Consider the following 16063-nt stretch of genomic DNA (forward strand, 5'->3'; position numbering starts at 1 on the left):
ACTGACAGTTTCGTTCACCACTCGCTCAGTGCATTTCAGGCAAGGCCTCTCACTGTAGGTTAAAGTGAACGAACATCAATCCTGCTTTAACTTTTTGCATTCACAGTATGACGAAAAAGCTGGTAATTGTGAATCTACTTCTAAAGTTTTATTTTAAGGTAAAAAAAATACTACAATGGAATCAGAACTACATGCTTTACCTGATTATTCTGAACAAGGCATTCATTTTAGTGAGGATGAGTATTTTTAATCTAATGAATATAAACATTTACACGTACATCACCAATATTAGCTTCTTTTTATATCTGTGAATGGTGCTGATTTTTTTCACAGGTCATTTGTCAGCCTTATACACCTTATAAATAGAGATCTTGTGAGCTACCAATAGACAACCCAAGTTTACAACTACCATCAGGTGTAGTGATGGAAGAATTATAAATGTGAATAGAGAGCCAATTTACAGCAGTTTAGCATTAATCACAGTCCCATAATCTCTGACAAATGTGACAAATTACAAATGTAAAGTTGATGCCGTGAACAATTACACCCAAGTTGCAAGAAAAAAAGAAAATATATCAATATACATAAATAACTGATTGTGTCAAGCGAGTTCACAGTGAAAAAATTCCATTAGTATCAAAATATCATGTTAAGGCCACAAAGAAAAAGGTATATGTTGAACAATATATCAATATAATAATGTCCCATAAAGTGACTTTTGTGCTGATGATCCAGGTAAAAGAGTGTGATTTCACACACGTGCTTCCCCCCAGTGTGATTATGCTCACCTCAGATAGTGTGACTGCACAATCAAGCTTGGTCTACACAAGCAGCTGAACCACTTATGGGCTCAGAATAGAACAGGCTTTGCAGGATCCCATGGGTAAATCCAGAGAAGTTATCCTCAATTTAAAGTAAGAAACAGGCTGGCTAATGCATTATCGTTTGATTATAAATTTATTGTAGGGTATTTCAGAGGTGCTTCCAAGCACACCAAACTATAGAAAACATTCAGTATAAAAAAATCCTCTCCAAACAGCTTACAAACTTGTGTGTATCAGCAGCTTACTCAAATGAGCATGTAACTGTCTCCTCCACCGTCCTGGCCCCTCCCCTACGCATGACAACACAGGGCTAATCACATGTCTTCCTCAGCGGGATCTTTTTCTTGCAACTTGGGTGTAACTGTTCATGGCATCAACCTTACATTTGTAAGGTTGTTATCAGATAGAGCTGCATTTTATTAGCAACTGCAACAGTGGGTAGCGAGCAGGCTGTCTTGACATCTGTAATGGAGGCGCTTAAAGGGGAAGTGTAGCTAAAGCTATTTTGGCCATATTTCTCCTATTGATCACAGAAGTACAGTTTTTTCTGCACACTTGTGACCCATTTTCAGCCAAAAGCAGCCTGAAGCCCACTGTTGGCTGATGTCACAGAGCTGGTTCAGGCTGGGGAAAGATCCTGGCCATATGGTTTGGATCCACCCAGAAGCCTGGATTAGCTCCTGGCTCAGACTCTCAGCAATCTGCTGAGAGGCTTGAGCCAGCCCCTCCCATCCCCCTCCACAACCCAGCACTCCATTGAGTGCTGGAGGGAAGAGCAGAGAGCCATTGACTGACAGTCACGGCTCTCTGCTCAGAGGGGAAGGGGGAGAACTGAAGAGATCAGTGGTACTTTGATCACTCATTTCTTACTACAGAGCCGGTGGGGACAGATGCAGCTTCAGATCAATGCTGCATCCACCTAGGTGAGTATGTTTGTTTTTAAGCCATACTTCTCTTTTAAATAAAGACTTGGTAAAATCTTAGTACTAGACTTTCTAGGGTCTTCCCCCCCATGGTCGGTATGGATTCAGTAGGATTTCCTTGATGCATGGTGCTGGTAGGCAGTGGGTAGTGCATATGGAGTGAAAGCGGTGATGGACAGCCTTGATGCAGAATAATGTTCTGTTGTATAATATATGGCATTCATCCACAGTAAGTGATCCCAAAGTAGTGATAGGGACATTGTGATGCTGATCAGTGGATGATGCATACTGTATGTATAAAAAGTGATAGCAGTAAACAATAAAGTACTTATGTTATACTGGTGACGTTATTATCAGTGGCTAATGGAAAATGTACCTGATGAGTGCTTTTCCCTCTGCCCTTATTCTTGAATATGCTTGCACTGGAATTGCTCCTCTCTTGGGAAGCAGAGAGTAAAGGTGAGATTGTGTGGGCTTTTCTAATGATGTGGCCTTGTCTTTCTCATACATATCTTCTTTCCAAGCTTGCCTTGTTTCATGCATTTAATGCAGATAAGTAAATCGCATAATTAGATTAGGACTTGAGGTTGTTATGTATGATTTCAATATATTCCACATATTTGTTTAACAAAGTCGTTACAACATGAATTCCCTCTTACATTTCCACTTGCATATAAGCCTTTGAATCGCTTGTTAATTTTTGTCTAAAGGAGAGACAGCAGTAATATACCTGATGAGGGTCCTAACCCTTACTGCATAGAAACCAGCTTCCCTTTATATTTTAATTTAATATCTCTGAAAACTGTAATGGCTTGGGCAGTGCTCACACTTTAGATTTGGCTTTCCAAACATAACCGTATATTATTTTCCTACAAAAGCCACCATTTATTTGGTCATGGATCATATCATGATGGTTTGTATTAGAGACAGTATAGAGCAAGGGTAGGCAACCTTTTGAGCACAGTGTGGCAAAAAATATTTTCAAAGAAATTAAGCATACAGATTTTATAACAAAAAAAAAAAAGTCAACTTGACACTTCTCAATCACGAAAATATTTTTTTTATAAAGTAAATCCTGTAAATTACTTAAGTAATAGTGACAAATTAACATCCTGCACTCTCACGCCTCTGATCAGCCCCAATTCCTGCACCTTCACACCTCAGATCACTGTACCCCCCTGTTTCACCACTGTACTACCCTGCACATCTGCCCCACCACTGTACTACCCTGCACATCTGCCCCACCACTTTAACCCCCTGCACATCTACCCCATCATTGTAACACCTCTCATCTCTCCCATTACCAACTCCTGTACATCTGCCCCACCTCTGTACCCCCTTGCTCATCTGTATAATCACTGTAACCCCCTGCACATCTGCCCTACCACTGTAACCCCCCCGTGCATCTGCCCCACCAATGTACCCACTTTCTCATGTGCCCCACCACTGTACCTCCCTGCACATTTGCTCCACCGCTGTATCCCCATACTCCTTATGTTTCATCTGTCCTAACACTGAACTCCTTTGCCCCACAACTGTGACCCCCTTTCTCATCTGCCGCACCACTCTACATTCTGCACATCTGTCTCTCCTCTGTAACCCCCTGCTCATCTGTCCCACCAATGCACCTCCTTTCTACTCTGCCCAACCACTGTACCCCCCCTGCTCTTCTGCCCCACCACTGTAGCCCCCTTCTCATCTGTCCCACCAATGCACTTCCTTTCACATCAGCCCCATCGATGTACCCCCTACTCTCCTGTTCCTCCACTGAACCCACCTCTCATTTGCCCCAACACTGAACCCCCCCCCTGCTCATCTTTCCCACCACTGTAACCCCCTTCTCATCTGGCCCAACACTGAATCCCCTCCCCCCCCCGCTCATCTGTGCTACCCCCCCCCCCCCCAGCTAAGTGACGTAAAGTTCAGGGGTCAGGTGTAAGTGATGCTGAGTTCAGACGGGAGTAGGGGATGCAGAGCTGAGGGGTCAGTAGTGACACATACACAATTCTATATAGTATGTACAGTTGTGCTCAAAAGTTTGCATACCCTGGCAGAAATTTTGACATTAATATTGAAAATATGACTGATCATGCCAAAAAAACCTGTCTTTTATTTAAGGATAGTGATCACATGAAGCCATTTGTTATCGCATCGTTTTTTGGATCCTTTTTAAATCCTAATGATAACAGAAATTGCCAAAAGTACCCTGATAAAAAGTTTACATACCCTGGAATGTTTGGCCTTGGTACAGACACAGAAGGTGACACACACAGTTTAAAATTACAATTAAGAGTTCATTTCTCAAATTTGTGGCTTTTTCAATCTGTGTCTGTGTATAAATAGTCAATGAGTTTGTTAGCTCTCACTTGGATGCCCTAAGCAGGCTAGACACTGAGCCATGAGGAGGTAGAAAAGAACAGTGAAAAAACCTGCGTAACAAAGTAATGGAACTTTATAAAGATGGAAAAAGTTATAAAAAGATACCCAAAGCCTTGAATATGCCAGTCAGTACTGTTTAATCAATTATTAAGAAGTGTAAAGTTCAGGACTGTTTTGATACCAAGACAAGATCAGGTAGACCAAGAAAGATTGAAGCCACAACTGGCGGCAGATAGCCCAGGATACACCCACAGGTAACTTCAGGAGAAATTTTTAAATTGTTTTTAAGGAGCACAATTCAACAATACTTGAACAAAAAAGAGCTGCATGGTTAAGCTGCCAGAAGGAAGCCTTTACTGCTCCAATGCCACAAAAAGCCCAATGAGGCATGTCAAGGTGTTGATGGGCATATTGTAACCAGGCTTTTTTGTGGAACTTGTACAGTAAAGGCTTCTTTCTGGCAACTTGACCATGCAGCTTTTTTTTTTTTTGTTGAAGTATCATTGTATTGTGCTCCTTAACCACTTAAGGACTGCCGCATGGCAATGTACGTCGGCGCAATGGCACCGACAGGCACAAGCACGTACATGTACGTGCTCGCCTTTCAGCGGGTGGGGGGTCCGATCGGACCCCCTCCCGCTGGATGCAGCGGTCCGTTTCGCTGCAGGAGCGATCCGGGATGAGGGGATGGCCGTTGGTTTCTGGCCATCCCCTCTTGAGCGCTCCAGGCGAATGAGAAGCTTCCCCAACTGTGTATAGTAAACACAGGCAGGGAGGAAGTGATGTCATTCTCCTCGGGGCGGTCTTTTTGACCGGACTGCGAGGAGAACACAGAAAGTAAGTGCACAAAACACTACACTGACATGTAGGTACACATAGGCACACAAAGTTTGTTTGTGGTGACGCTGGTTAGCCAGTTAGTTATTTAGGTTCCCCGTTAGGTTTTTATATAGCGCCAGGGACCCCCATATACTACCTAATAAAGATTTTAACCCCCTGACTGCCCCTAGTTAACCCTTTCACCAGTGATCACCGTATAAGTGTTATGGGTGACTCTGGTTAGTTAGTTTGCTTTTTATAGCATCAGGGCACCTACCATTTTATTACCCAATAAAGGTTTAACCCCCTGATCACCCAGCGGGTGATATCAATTAGGTTTTAGGGTCAGGGTCTGCGTTGCCCCAGGCAGTGCTAGGTTAGTGCCAGTACCGCAAACACCCATGCGCAAAGCATACACCGCCCGTAGTGGTATAGTATCTGAACAGATCAATATCTGATCTGATCAGATCTATACTAGCGTCCCCAACAGTTTAGGGTTCCAAAAAACGCGGGATCAACCCAGATACCTGCTAGCACCTGCGTTTTGCCCCTCTGCCCAGCCCACCCAAGTTCAGTATCGATCGATCACTGTCACTTACAAAACACTAAACATATAACTGCAGCGTTCGCAGAGTCAGGCCTGATCCCTGCGATCGCTAACAGTTTTTTTGGTAGCGTTTTATATTTAAATCCTGAAGGCAGTGCTTGGTTTTCGGGGTCCCATATGTGGCTAGGCTCCCAAAAAGCCCCCCACATGTGGTATCCCCGTACTCAGGAGAAGCAGCAGAATTTATTTTGGGGTGTAATTTCACTTATGCCCATAGCATGTGTGAGCAATATATCATTTAGTGACAACTTTGTGCAAAAAAAAAAAAATTGTAATATTCCTGCAACTTGTGGCAAAATATAAAATATTTCATGGACTCAACATGCCTCTCAGTAAATATCTTGGGGTGTCTACTTTCCAAAATGGGGTCATTTGGGGGGGTTTTGTGATATTTTGGCATTGTATGTCCTTCGAAACTGTGATAGGTAGTGAGGAGTGAAATCAAAAATTTGCACCCTTAGAAATCCTGAAGGCAGTGATTGGTTTTTGGGGTCCCGTACGCGGCTAGACTCCCAAAAAGTCCCACATATGTGGTATCCCCGTACTCAGGAGAAGCAGCAGAATATATTTTGGGGTGCAATTCCACATATAACTATGGCATGTGTGAGCAATATATCATTTAGTGACAACTTTTTGTAAACTCTTTTTTTTTTTTGTGTCATTATTCAATCACTTGGGACAAAAAAAAAAATATTCAATGGGCTCAACATGCCCCTCAGCAATTTCCTTGGGGTGTCTACTTTCCAAAATAGGGTCATTTGGGGGGGGGTTGTACTGCCCTGCCATTTTAGCACCTCAAGAAATGAGATGGGCAGTCATAAATTAAAAGCTGTGTAAATTCCAGAAATGGACTCTAGTTTGTAGACGCTATAACTTTTGCGCAAACCAATAAATATGCGCTTATTGACATTTTTTTTACTAAAGACATGTGGCTGAATAAATTTTGCCCTAAATGTATGACTAAAATTGAGTTTATTGGATTTTTCTTATAACAAAAAGTAGAAAATCTTTTTCCATTTATATCGCAAAAAAAAAAAAATCGCAGAGGCAATCAAATACCTTCAAAAGAAAGCTCTATTTGTGGGAAGAAAAGGACGCAAATTTTGTTTGGGTACAACATTGCATGACCGCGCAATTACCAGTTAAAGCAGTGCAGTGCGAAATTGTAAAAAGACCTCTGGTCCTTAGGCTGACAATTGGTCCGGGGCTGAAGTGGTTAAAAACAACCACACCATCTTTTTTCAGAGCAGCCTGTATTTTTCTCCTGAGGTTACCTGTGGGTTTTTCTTTGTATCCCGAACAATTTCTGTGGCAGTTGTGGCTGAAATCTTTCTTAATCTACCTGGCCTTGGCTTGGTATCAAGAGATCCCCACATTTTCTACTTCTTATTAAATGATTGAACGGTAGTGCCTGGCATATTCAAGGCTTTTGATATCTTTTTATATCCTTTTCCATCCTTGTAAAGTTTCATTACCTTGTTATGCAGGTCCTTTGACTGTTCTTTTCTGCTCCTCATGGCTTAGTATCTAGCCTGCTTAGTGCATCCATGTGAGAGCTAACAAACTCATTGACTATTTATACACAGACACTAATTGCAATTTAAAAAGCCACAATTGTGGGAAATTAACCTTTTTAATAGCCATTTTAACCTGTGTCTGCCAACTTCTGTGTCTGTACCAAGACCAAACATTCCAGGGTATTTTCATCAGGGCCATTTGGATGATTTCTGTTGTTATGATTTAAAAAAAAATGTGATCACTATCCTTGAATAAAAAAAATTCACAATTTCTGCTAGGGTTTTGAAAACTTGAGTATAACGATGTGTGCATAAAGTATAATTTTATTTTATTTATTTTCTTTCAACAAAGCTCCCAATAGTTCTACAGCAATTCCATAAACTGTCACCTGATTGTGGTTTTCTCAATCACATTGAAATCTTTTCTTTCTGAGATTGGTAGTGTCACCCAAGTGAGTTCTCTTCCTCCAGATGGTGGGCAGGGCATTCAGGACTGTGATTGGCTTTAGCAGTGGCCAATTACTCTGCTCCTTCTCCTGGAAACAGGGACCCGCCCCCCTAGCAGAACTGCACCCAATCTCTTTTCCCATCGCAAGAGCTGACGATCACAGCTACAGCAAAGTTAGAGAATCAAACAATGTTTCCCATCTTTTACAATGTGTGGGGGCACTCAGCCTCCCCCTCAGTTCAGGTGCAGCATGGGGAATTCTGAGATTGTAATGCATTAGTGCAGCAGAAGCTGTGTCTCACTGACACTTCACTGCGCTGCACTGCTTATGGGAAGTGAGTCGAGTGCCTGGAAAAGAGGCTTTGCGTGCCGCTTGTGGCACCCGTGGTGGGGGTTGCCTACCTCTGGTATAGAGAATGGGTGATTTTATGCTGTACTGATTCTTCATTCTATTTATTTTTTGTACTCGCTTAGATTTTCATTTTAGAATTGTGTGCATCATTTTGTGTAATGGTTAATAATAGCATTCACTATGCAGGAACTACGTGATCACAATGATGAACTGCAGATCCAGCTTGAGACCCTCCGATCCCAGCTCAGTGAAAGTAAATATTCACGCTTGCTGGGTAAGATGAAGGATAACAAGTTTCTGCACCACAAGGCAAAAGAAAAGATCCATCAAAGCCATGGTAATACAGTACTGGTAGAATATTAAGGAACCGCACTATACTGAACTGTATTATGTTTTTTTTTTTCTTGCTCTGTATCAGTGATTTTTTTTTTGCTTCTGTTATAGCAGATACACCCGTAAAAAGGGGACTGGCCTCAAGGTTGAGAAGAAGTGTGTCTTCAGCAGGTTCAAATGGTAAGTAACTGACTGTGTTTGCTGTGAATCAGCAGCCCGAAGGCTTTCATACTACAGCGGTGCGCTGGCAGGACGTCAGGGAAAAGTCCTGCCAGCAGCTTCTTTGGAGCGTTGAAGGAGCCGCGTGTTTACCGCTCCTTCACCGCTGCTCCCCATTGAAATCAATGGGGCAGCGCTGTAATGCCACTGGCAAAACGCCGCTGTTGCGGCGTATTGCCGGCGGTTTTAACCCTTTCTAGGCCGCTAGCGGGGGTAAAAGCGCCCTGCTAGTGGCCGAAATGCGCCGCAAATCCGGCGGTAAAGTGATGCTAAAAATAGCGGCGTTTTACCGCCCACGCTATGGGCGGTGTGGTGTGAAAGGGGTCTAAATGTGATCTTCTAAAAATGTAAATATTTGATATCCATTAATATTTTTTAGGTTTGCCAATTGTCATGTCTGAAGCTCCTTCTATGACCATGGAAGCTGAGTTGACAAAGCATCAAGTTAAAGAACTGCAGCAAGAAATTGAGGACCTTAAAATACAACTTGAAACAAAGGTTGGATGAACAGAGTATCTGATATATTGTGGAAATTTACAAATGTATACTGTGCCTTCAGTCTGAAAATGTATTGATTCCAATTTAGGCAAAGTGTCTTTAGTATTTATTAGATCAAGTGGTTTATTGCCCGGAAAAGACCCTAGAATTCGTAAGAAGTGTCTTAGTCTTTGCCTTCACAGGACAAATGTCAGTGTTGGCAAGAGATGCATGTACCTGATGTGGACAGAGTATATGTCCACACTGACATGCTGACTTCAGTACAGCAGCACTCACTGTCTTCTGCAGAAGTTGTCACGCAGACAGCTCAGCGGTGGGGGAGTTTTGTACCTGAGACGGGGCCGAGCCTGATTTAGAGAAGCTTCCCATCAGGTTCACCAGCCTTTGTGAATGACAGCAGGCAGTGGGTGGATCCTTAGCCAATAAACAGTCTGCTGTCATATACAAGGCAAGTGCAGACTTGATGGGGAGCTAGTGTCTCAGCTTCCCCATGAGGCATTGACCACTGCAGCGTCATTGGTTGTTAAGAGGCTGTTTGCTGTGAGTTGTGAGGGAGTAGCAGCTGGGAATATGCACTCTGCTACAATGTGGACAGGGACAAGCACTCTGCCTATCTCTGTAGACAATTAAGATTAGGTTTTAATTAGCTCCATTTTCATTATCTATGAATTGAAGGTAAATGTTTTTAAAAGTGGCGCTATTAAGAACTACCTGAATCTACCGCACTTGTTGTTAAAGTTACCAAAACGGGCGATATAGATATTTGAATTTATCACGGGCCATTTCAAAAGGCCATAGCACCAAAAAGGAGTCATTTTACCTATTCTTTTTTTGGATTTCCTTTGGAGTGTTTTAACTACCTTCTACCTCCCCTGCAGAGAAAAGACACCATTCAGTAAATGCAAACACAATGTCTCTTTTTGTTTAATATAGGAAAGCACTATACCATGAAAGGTCAACGTTAACCTGTTCTGGCATCCAGGGGGAGTAACCTAATGGAGTTAATCACATTTTTTTTTAGCTAATGTTTTTTTTTTTTTTGTGCTCTAAGGCCGGCCATAGACAGAGCAATTTTCTTTCCTGCAACCACAGAAAATCTTGATTCCCCAATCAACACAGTCAGTGTTGATTGGGGAATCTCTCCAGTGGAGCCTTTGGGGTTAATTTACTAAAGACAAATATACTGTGCACTGCAAGTGCAGTTGCTCCAGAGCTTAGTAAATTATGTAAAACTTTACTTTGCAAAGAATACCCAATCACATGCAAGGAAAATTAAAAACAAACAGCATTTTTGTTTGTACATGATTGGATAATAGAAATCAGCAGAGCGTGCCCTCATTTCAGATCTTCCCCTCAGATCTAGAGTAACTTCACTTGCAGTGCCCAGTGTATTTGTCTTCAGTAAATAAACCTCAAAGTGTAACAGCCGCTAGCAATACGCATGCTTTTGCAAATGTGTGCTAACTGAACCCCTTCTTTTTTTTTAACGCAGACTGTTAGACAGGTTAATTCGGTTGGTAAGCAAACTAGTTGGTGAGTTGAGCTGGGAATTTCCTCTGGGTTTGTCTTTCAGCCACTAGCAATAATCACATGTAAAATCGGACAGGCTGGTTGTACCCAAGTTGTTCGATTCATCAACTTGGGTACATTCAACCTGCCCTTACATGGTTAGAATCTCAGCTGGTTCCTGCTGAACTGGCCAAGGTTTGAACCGTCTATGGCCGGCTTTACATCCAATGGAGATAAGTATGCTATTTCTGCTATTGTGATTTTTATACTATTTTGTTCCTCAAAAATATCCAAGGATAACTGTGTTATAAAAAATGTATCCATGGATAACTAGTATAAAAATAACTAAGGATTCCTCAGGGGCAACTTGGAGTTGATTGGAAAGTGTCATCTTTAAAGTTTTGATTTCCTGAACAGAGGTCTGTTGGCCAATACAGAACTCCTTTATTGCACCTTCACTATGTCAATTTAGAACTTTGAATTTGCCTACAGCATTTGTGTTTAAAGTAGATTTCCAGGTTTTAGTGAAGTTTTAATAGTTCCTTTGAACCAAGGGGGCCTAAACCAGGGGTCGACAACAGGATGGATTGGATTTAAATCAAGTCGATTTTAAATCCCTAGTAAAAAGGCTTGATTTAAATCATAATTTTTAAAGAGGAACTGTCATTTCTGTCCCACAGCGGCGCCTCCTCTGCCCCACTGTTGACTCACCGACAGTCCCATTCACTTTAATGGGACGGCTGGTGATGCAGCAGTGACACAAAAAGGGGAGGGACGTGGCGGCAGCAGGTAAGTGGATGCCCACTAACAGGCGCTGCCATGATGGATCTGAAATGACAGGTGCTCTTACAATGTAAGGACTCATTCTTGCTGGTAGTTAGATTCTTTAATATTTGCAAACAAAATGAAGGTTTCTTATTTAGAATGATAAGCTGTCAGGTTAGTAAAACAGCAATATCAGAACTGATTCAATCATACAGTTTGTAGAGTACACAGATTTGCAAAACAGTGGGATAAATGAATATCCCTGAACTTTGTTTTATTTTATGGTTACTGAGAAATTGTGTGAATGCATCAATGCAGTGCATGTTATCTCAACCTGCAGATCTTGGATTCATTGAAGGAGTTTACCAAAAATGTAAATATTGCAGAATATACAACCTCATGCCAAATAGCTAAGCTCCATTTAATGCTGAATAAACTAAATTATTAATGCATCATAAATAGAAAACTATCTTTTAGATTTTTAGTCCAAAAGAATTTTATTAAAATAAATTAGTTTTAAATAAAAAAAAGCAGAATTTTTTTTTCTGCTATTTTTATCCACCCTGATCGGCAACCCGTCGATCGTGGGCTACCTGTCGACCGCCGACAGGTGACAGACTGTGAAGATGTCCTGCCGTTGCCGATTCGGTCCTTGCTCCTGAGCTTCTTGTGTGCGCACATGCACCAATCCCAGTCTGCAGAGGTAGTCTCCACCCCTGCGGGGCGGGGAAAGCCTCTGGAATAGCTTGGGTGGGTTTGGGCTGTTTTCTGAACACGCCCTATCAATCCAAGATGGGAAGGGGAGAGAGGATTGCCGTTGTTACACCGGCAGGAATCAGCGCCACTACACCTTCCCTGCACCACTCTGCATTTAAAACGTCTTCTGTACACTCCAGCACCCCTGACATCCAGCCCTCCTGGCCCCTCCCCCCCAATACCATGCCCTCCTGTCCCCGCAGCCCTCCTGATCCCCCCCCAATATCTTGCCCTCCTGTCCCCCCCAGCCCTCCTGGTAACCAATTGCTCCCCAGACATGAAAAAAATCGTGAATGCCGAGTTTCTCACTGAAGCTAACATTTAACGTAGGCTAAGCTTTTATATTTTTTACAGTGACAGTTTTAGTAGATTTTTCTAGGATTTTAATGCTGCCTTTGCTTTTTATTGGGGGCTTGCTAGTTAATTTCTTTAAAAAAAGGGGGGGCGCTGCTCCACAGTGATCCTTGATCGCTTCAATGTTGTCCAGGTAGATCTCCATCTCTCAAAGGTTGCCTAACCCTGGTGTAAACAAACTGTTTACTGCACTAACAGATGCAACAGCTGTGAGCGCTGTATAAACTGCATGTAGCTGGATACAGTATACAGTGCTGTGCCATGACAGCAGGACTAAGCTTTCGCACTTTTCCCGGGACAAAATTGAGTCTGGTTGATTCTCAGCCATCCACAAGGAGCTTTGTATTTTCTGAATGGAATACAAAGCTTCCTCTGATTGGCTGAGGTGGAGATGCAGGGGGATTACATTACAATCTCCACCTCAGCCAGTAAGAGAAAGTTTTGTATTCATTCAAAGAATGAGCACTCTTGAGCCCAACTTAATTTTGTTCTGGGAGTTGGACAGAAAGTTTTCATCCCACTGCCAAAATACAGAAATGTATATTGTATGTAGCTAATGCTACATACAGTGCACACAGCTACTGCATCTGTTAGTGACGGAAATAGTTTGGACCAGAGCTTAGTCTAAACAAACGATATAAACTTCCCTAAAATCTGGAGATCTACTTTAGGTGGATTTCACCTAACCTCTTGATTTTGCGGTGTCTCTGATGCAAAATTCTTACATAGTGTTGCCATTTCTAGGTTAACTATTATGAGAGGGAATTGGAACTTATGAAAGTTAACTTTGAAAAAGAGAGGAAAGACACAGAGCAGAACTTTAAGCTGGAAATCAGTGAACTTGAGGAGCAGAAGGCTGACCTTGAGGAACTCAATGCAAAATATCAAGAGGTGATAGATGGCTTGAAAGAACAACTTCCCAAAACTGCTCAAATCCAGGAAATGAAGAAGTTTGAGAAAGAGAGAGCTGTCATGGAAGAATATTATGCAAAGGAAGTGTCTGCACTGGGCCAGCGGCTATGCAGGGAGAAGGAGCAGCTAGAGGAAGAGCTAAAGAGGAGCCACCAGCATGAACTTCAGTCAATGAGGTCTGATATAACTTATTTACTCTATGGTATACTAGAGTAGATGCTTTGTGCTGGTTGTAGTGCAAAAACCCCATTCCCTTGCTCATGTCCAATGACTTTTCTGATCTGTACTTCTGCCTCAACCTATGTTGCTTGCTGCCATTTTGTATTATATTGTCCTGTATGCAGCTGGACTGCAAGCTTTTGCATGTGTCTCAAGAACCAGTTCCCAGGGACTTGCTTGTCATGCATGGCAATTTATGTTCTTCTATGTTTTGTGCGTATTTATAACATCTGCCTCAGTATTACTTGTAAATCACTACTAAAATTGCACTTCTTGTAAGATAAATGTGAATTTTTATCACAAAATGCATGTCATTTGAATGGTGTGTTCTGTTACATCCCAGCCCTTCTGTCAGGGAAATTGGGACAATCCTTAACACTGGTGCTGGGCACTTGTCACTTATTTTATTGGCGATTATTTAAATGTTATTAATATTCCAAAAAAATACCACCTTGCTGGAGATTTTTTTTTTACTTGCGCCCTCTGGATACACTTTAAATAATTAAATATTTTTTAGTTTGTAATTTGAGTTTTGTCTTCCATAATTGTTTTTTTTCTATTCTAAACCCATGGTAAGAGCTCCTTGATACTCCTGTGCTGCAGTAACACATTCAATTTGTATGTTGACACAATAGAAGCCACATAACCATTAACCTACAGTACTAGTGTTTTAACATGTCATATAATTGTAATCATGTTGGTGAAGACCTAATTGAGTATAGCTCTTCCATTAAATAGTGAATACACAGTTTCATACACAACGCACCTGCATTTTACGTTTTTGTTTATGCAGAAAGTTTGGAGTTTAATGGAAAAACTAAGATTTTTTTGTTTGTTTAACCCCCAGGGGACCAAGTGCATATATCATTTGTTCCTGTTTTGATCAGTGGCCCCATTGTCCCTTAAAAACACCTCCTACATGCTGGCTGTAACTCCACCCCTTTTATGGATGTTCCTGTGGGGGGAGTACAGCCTGCACAGTGCCCCACCCCCCTTTAAGCTAAGTAATCTATCACTATTATGAATGAACAGTCAGCACTGCTTGTTCATTCAGCACTTTTGCTCTGTGTAAAGTATCTGCCTGTAGGTGTGCAAGCAGCTGCAGATACATTACACAGAGCCGCAACTCTGAATGATATTTTACTGTGATGAACAAACAGTGCTGCTTGGTCATTTATAATCGTGACAGATCAGTTTTGTGCATATCAGGGCTGCTTTTATACATCCACATCCCAGCCGAGAGGGCACTGAGCACTGTGGCACTGTGTAAGCTTTCACTATTTATCAATGAATGAGCAATCAGTGATGTCAGGCCAGTGCCATGTATAACACAGCCCAACATTGCTGTTTGCTCATCCATAAAACGTTCAGCTCATCTTTTGGTTGGGCTGTGGATGTGTAAAAGCAGCCTTGATAGACACGGTGCTGCCATCTCCTTCTCTGCTGAGTTTGCGGACTGGGGGGACCTTCGCAGAAACGAAGGGACAGATTCGAACTTGACAAAGTGCCCTAGAAAGTTAATCATTTGACATCCTTGAAATTAACCAGTTGCCGACCGCCGCACGACGATGTACGTCGATAGCATGGCACGGGCAGGCATATTGGCGTACATGTACGTCCCTTGCCTCCCGCGGGTCGGGGGCCCGATCGGGCCCCCGCCCGGTGCCTGCGGCGGTCGGTATTCGTGCGGGAGCGATCCCGGACGAGGGGACGGCCATTCGTTCATGGCCACCCCCTCGCGATCGCTCCCGACGAATAGGAATCCCCCGTGACATCACTTCCTCTCCTGTAATGTAAACACAGGAGAGGAAGTGATGTATTCTCTCCTCCGTGTCGGTATTTTTCGTTCCGACACGGAGGAGAGCGGATCGGTGAGTTGCACCAACACTCTACACACACAGTAGAACATGCCAGGCACACTCACACCCCCCCTTTACCCCCCGATCACCCCCCCAATTACCCCTGCCCCCCAGTCACAGTGACACCAATGTCATTTTTTTTTTTTTTTTTTTTTTTTTTTGCATTGGTGTCATTTGTGACTGTAATAACTGTTAGGGCAGTTAGAGTTAGCCCCCTTTAGTTCTAATGTACCCCCCTAACCCCCCCAATAAAGGTTTAACCCCGTGATCACCCCCCGTCGCCAGTGTCACTAAGGCTGGGTTCACATTGCAGCGGTTTATGAGAACGAATGTGATTCGCACCGCACTGCAGTGCAAATCACATCCGATCTCTGTGCGATTCGAGTTCAGCCATTCGCCGCACCCGCCGCACCCGCCACACCCGCCGCACCCACCGCAAATTCGCACGGGACCCTTTTTTTGGCTCGCAGCAGAATCGGATCGCATGGGTGTTCACACCATGCGATCCGAGTTTGCAGATCGCACTGCGATATGCGAACTGATCTGGGGGTGTCAGTAACATTTCACTGACACTCCCAGCAGTTCGCATAGGGCAGTGTGAACTGCCGCCGGGAGGCATGCGATGCGGGAACCCGCCGCGGATTTGCGGCGTTTCCGCATCGCTCCAGTGTGAACCCAGCCTAATAAGCGATCATTTTTCTGATCGCCGTATTAGTGTCACAGGTGACGCTAGTTAGGCAGGTAGGTATTTAGGTTCGCCGCAGCTTTTT

At 42.9% G+C, this 16063-nt stretch overlaps 1 protein-coding gene across 7 annotated transcripts in view; it reads left to right on the forward strand.

The window, feature by feature from the left end:
- Positions 1-16063, forward strand: part of NINL (ninein like) — a 248261-nt gene that overhangs the window by 169541 nt on the left and 62657 nt on the right. For 5 of the 7 annotated variants that reach the window (XM_077486175.1, XM_077486181.1, XM_077486178.1 and 2 more), the window contains 4 exons: positions 8056-8206; positions 8314-8382; positions 8801-8919; positions 13048-13391. In XM_077486175.1, coding sequence (XP_077342301.1) covers positions 8056-8206; positions 8314-8382; positions 8801-8919; positions 13048-13391 — 683 coding nt within the window. The remainder of the gene's footprint in view (positions 1-8055; positions 8207-8313; positions 8383-8800; positions 8920-13047; positions 13392-16063) is intronic. The other 2 variants (XM_077486177.1, XM_077486182.1) reach the window with 1 other exon arrangement.

The sequence above is a fragment of the Lithobates pipiens genome, unplaced genomic scaffold, assembly GCF_037356315.1.
Source record: "Lithobates pipiens isolate NorthernLeopardFrog02 unplaced genomic scaffold, aLitPip1_a1.2 Scaffold_18, whole genome shotgun sequence".
NCBI lineage: Eukaryota > Metazoa > Chordata > Amphibia > Anura > Ranidae > Lithobates > Lithobates pipiens.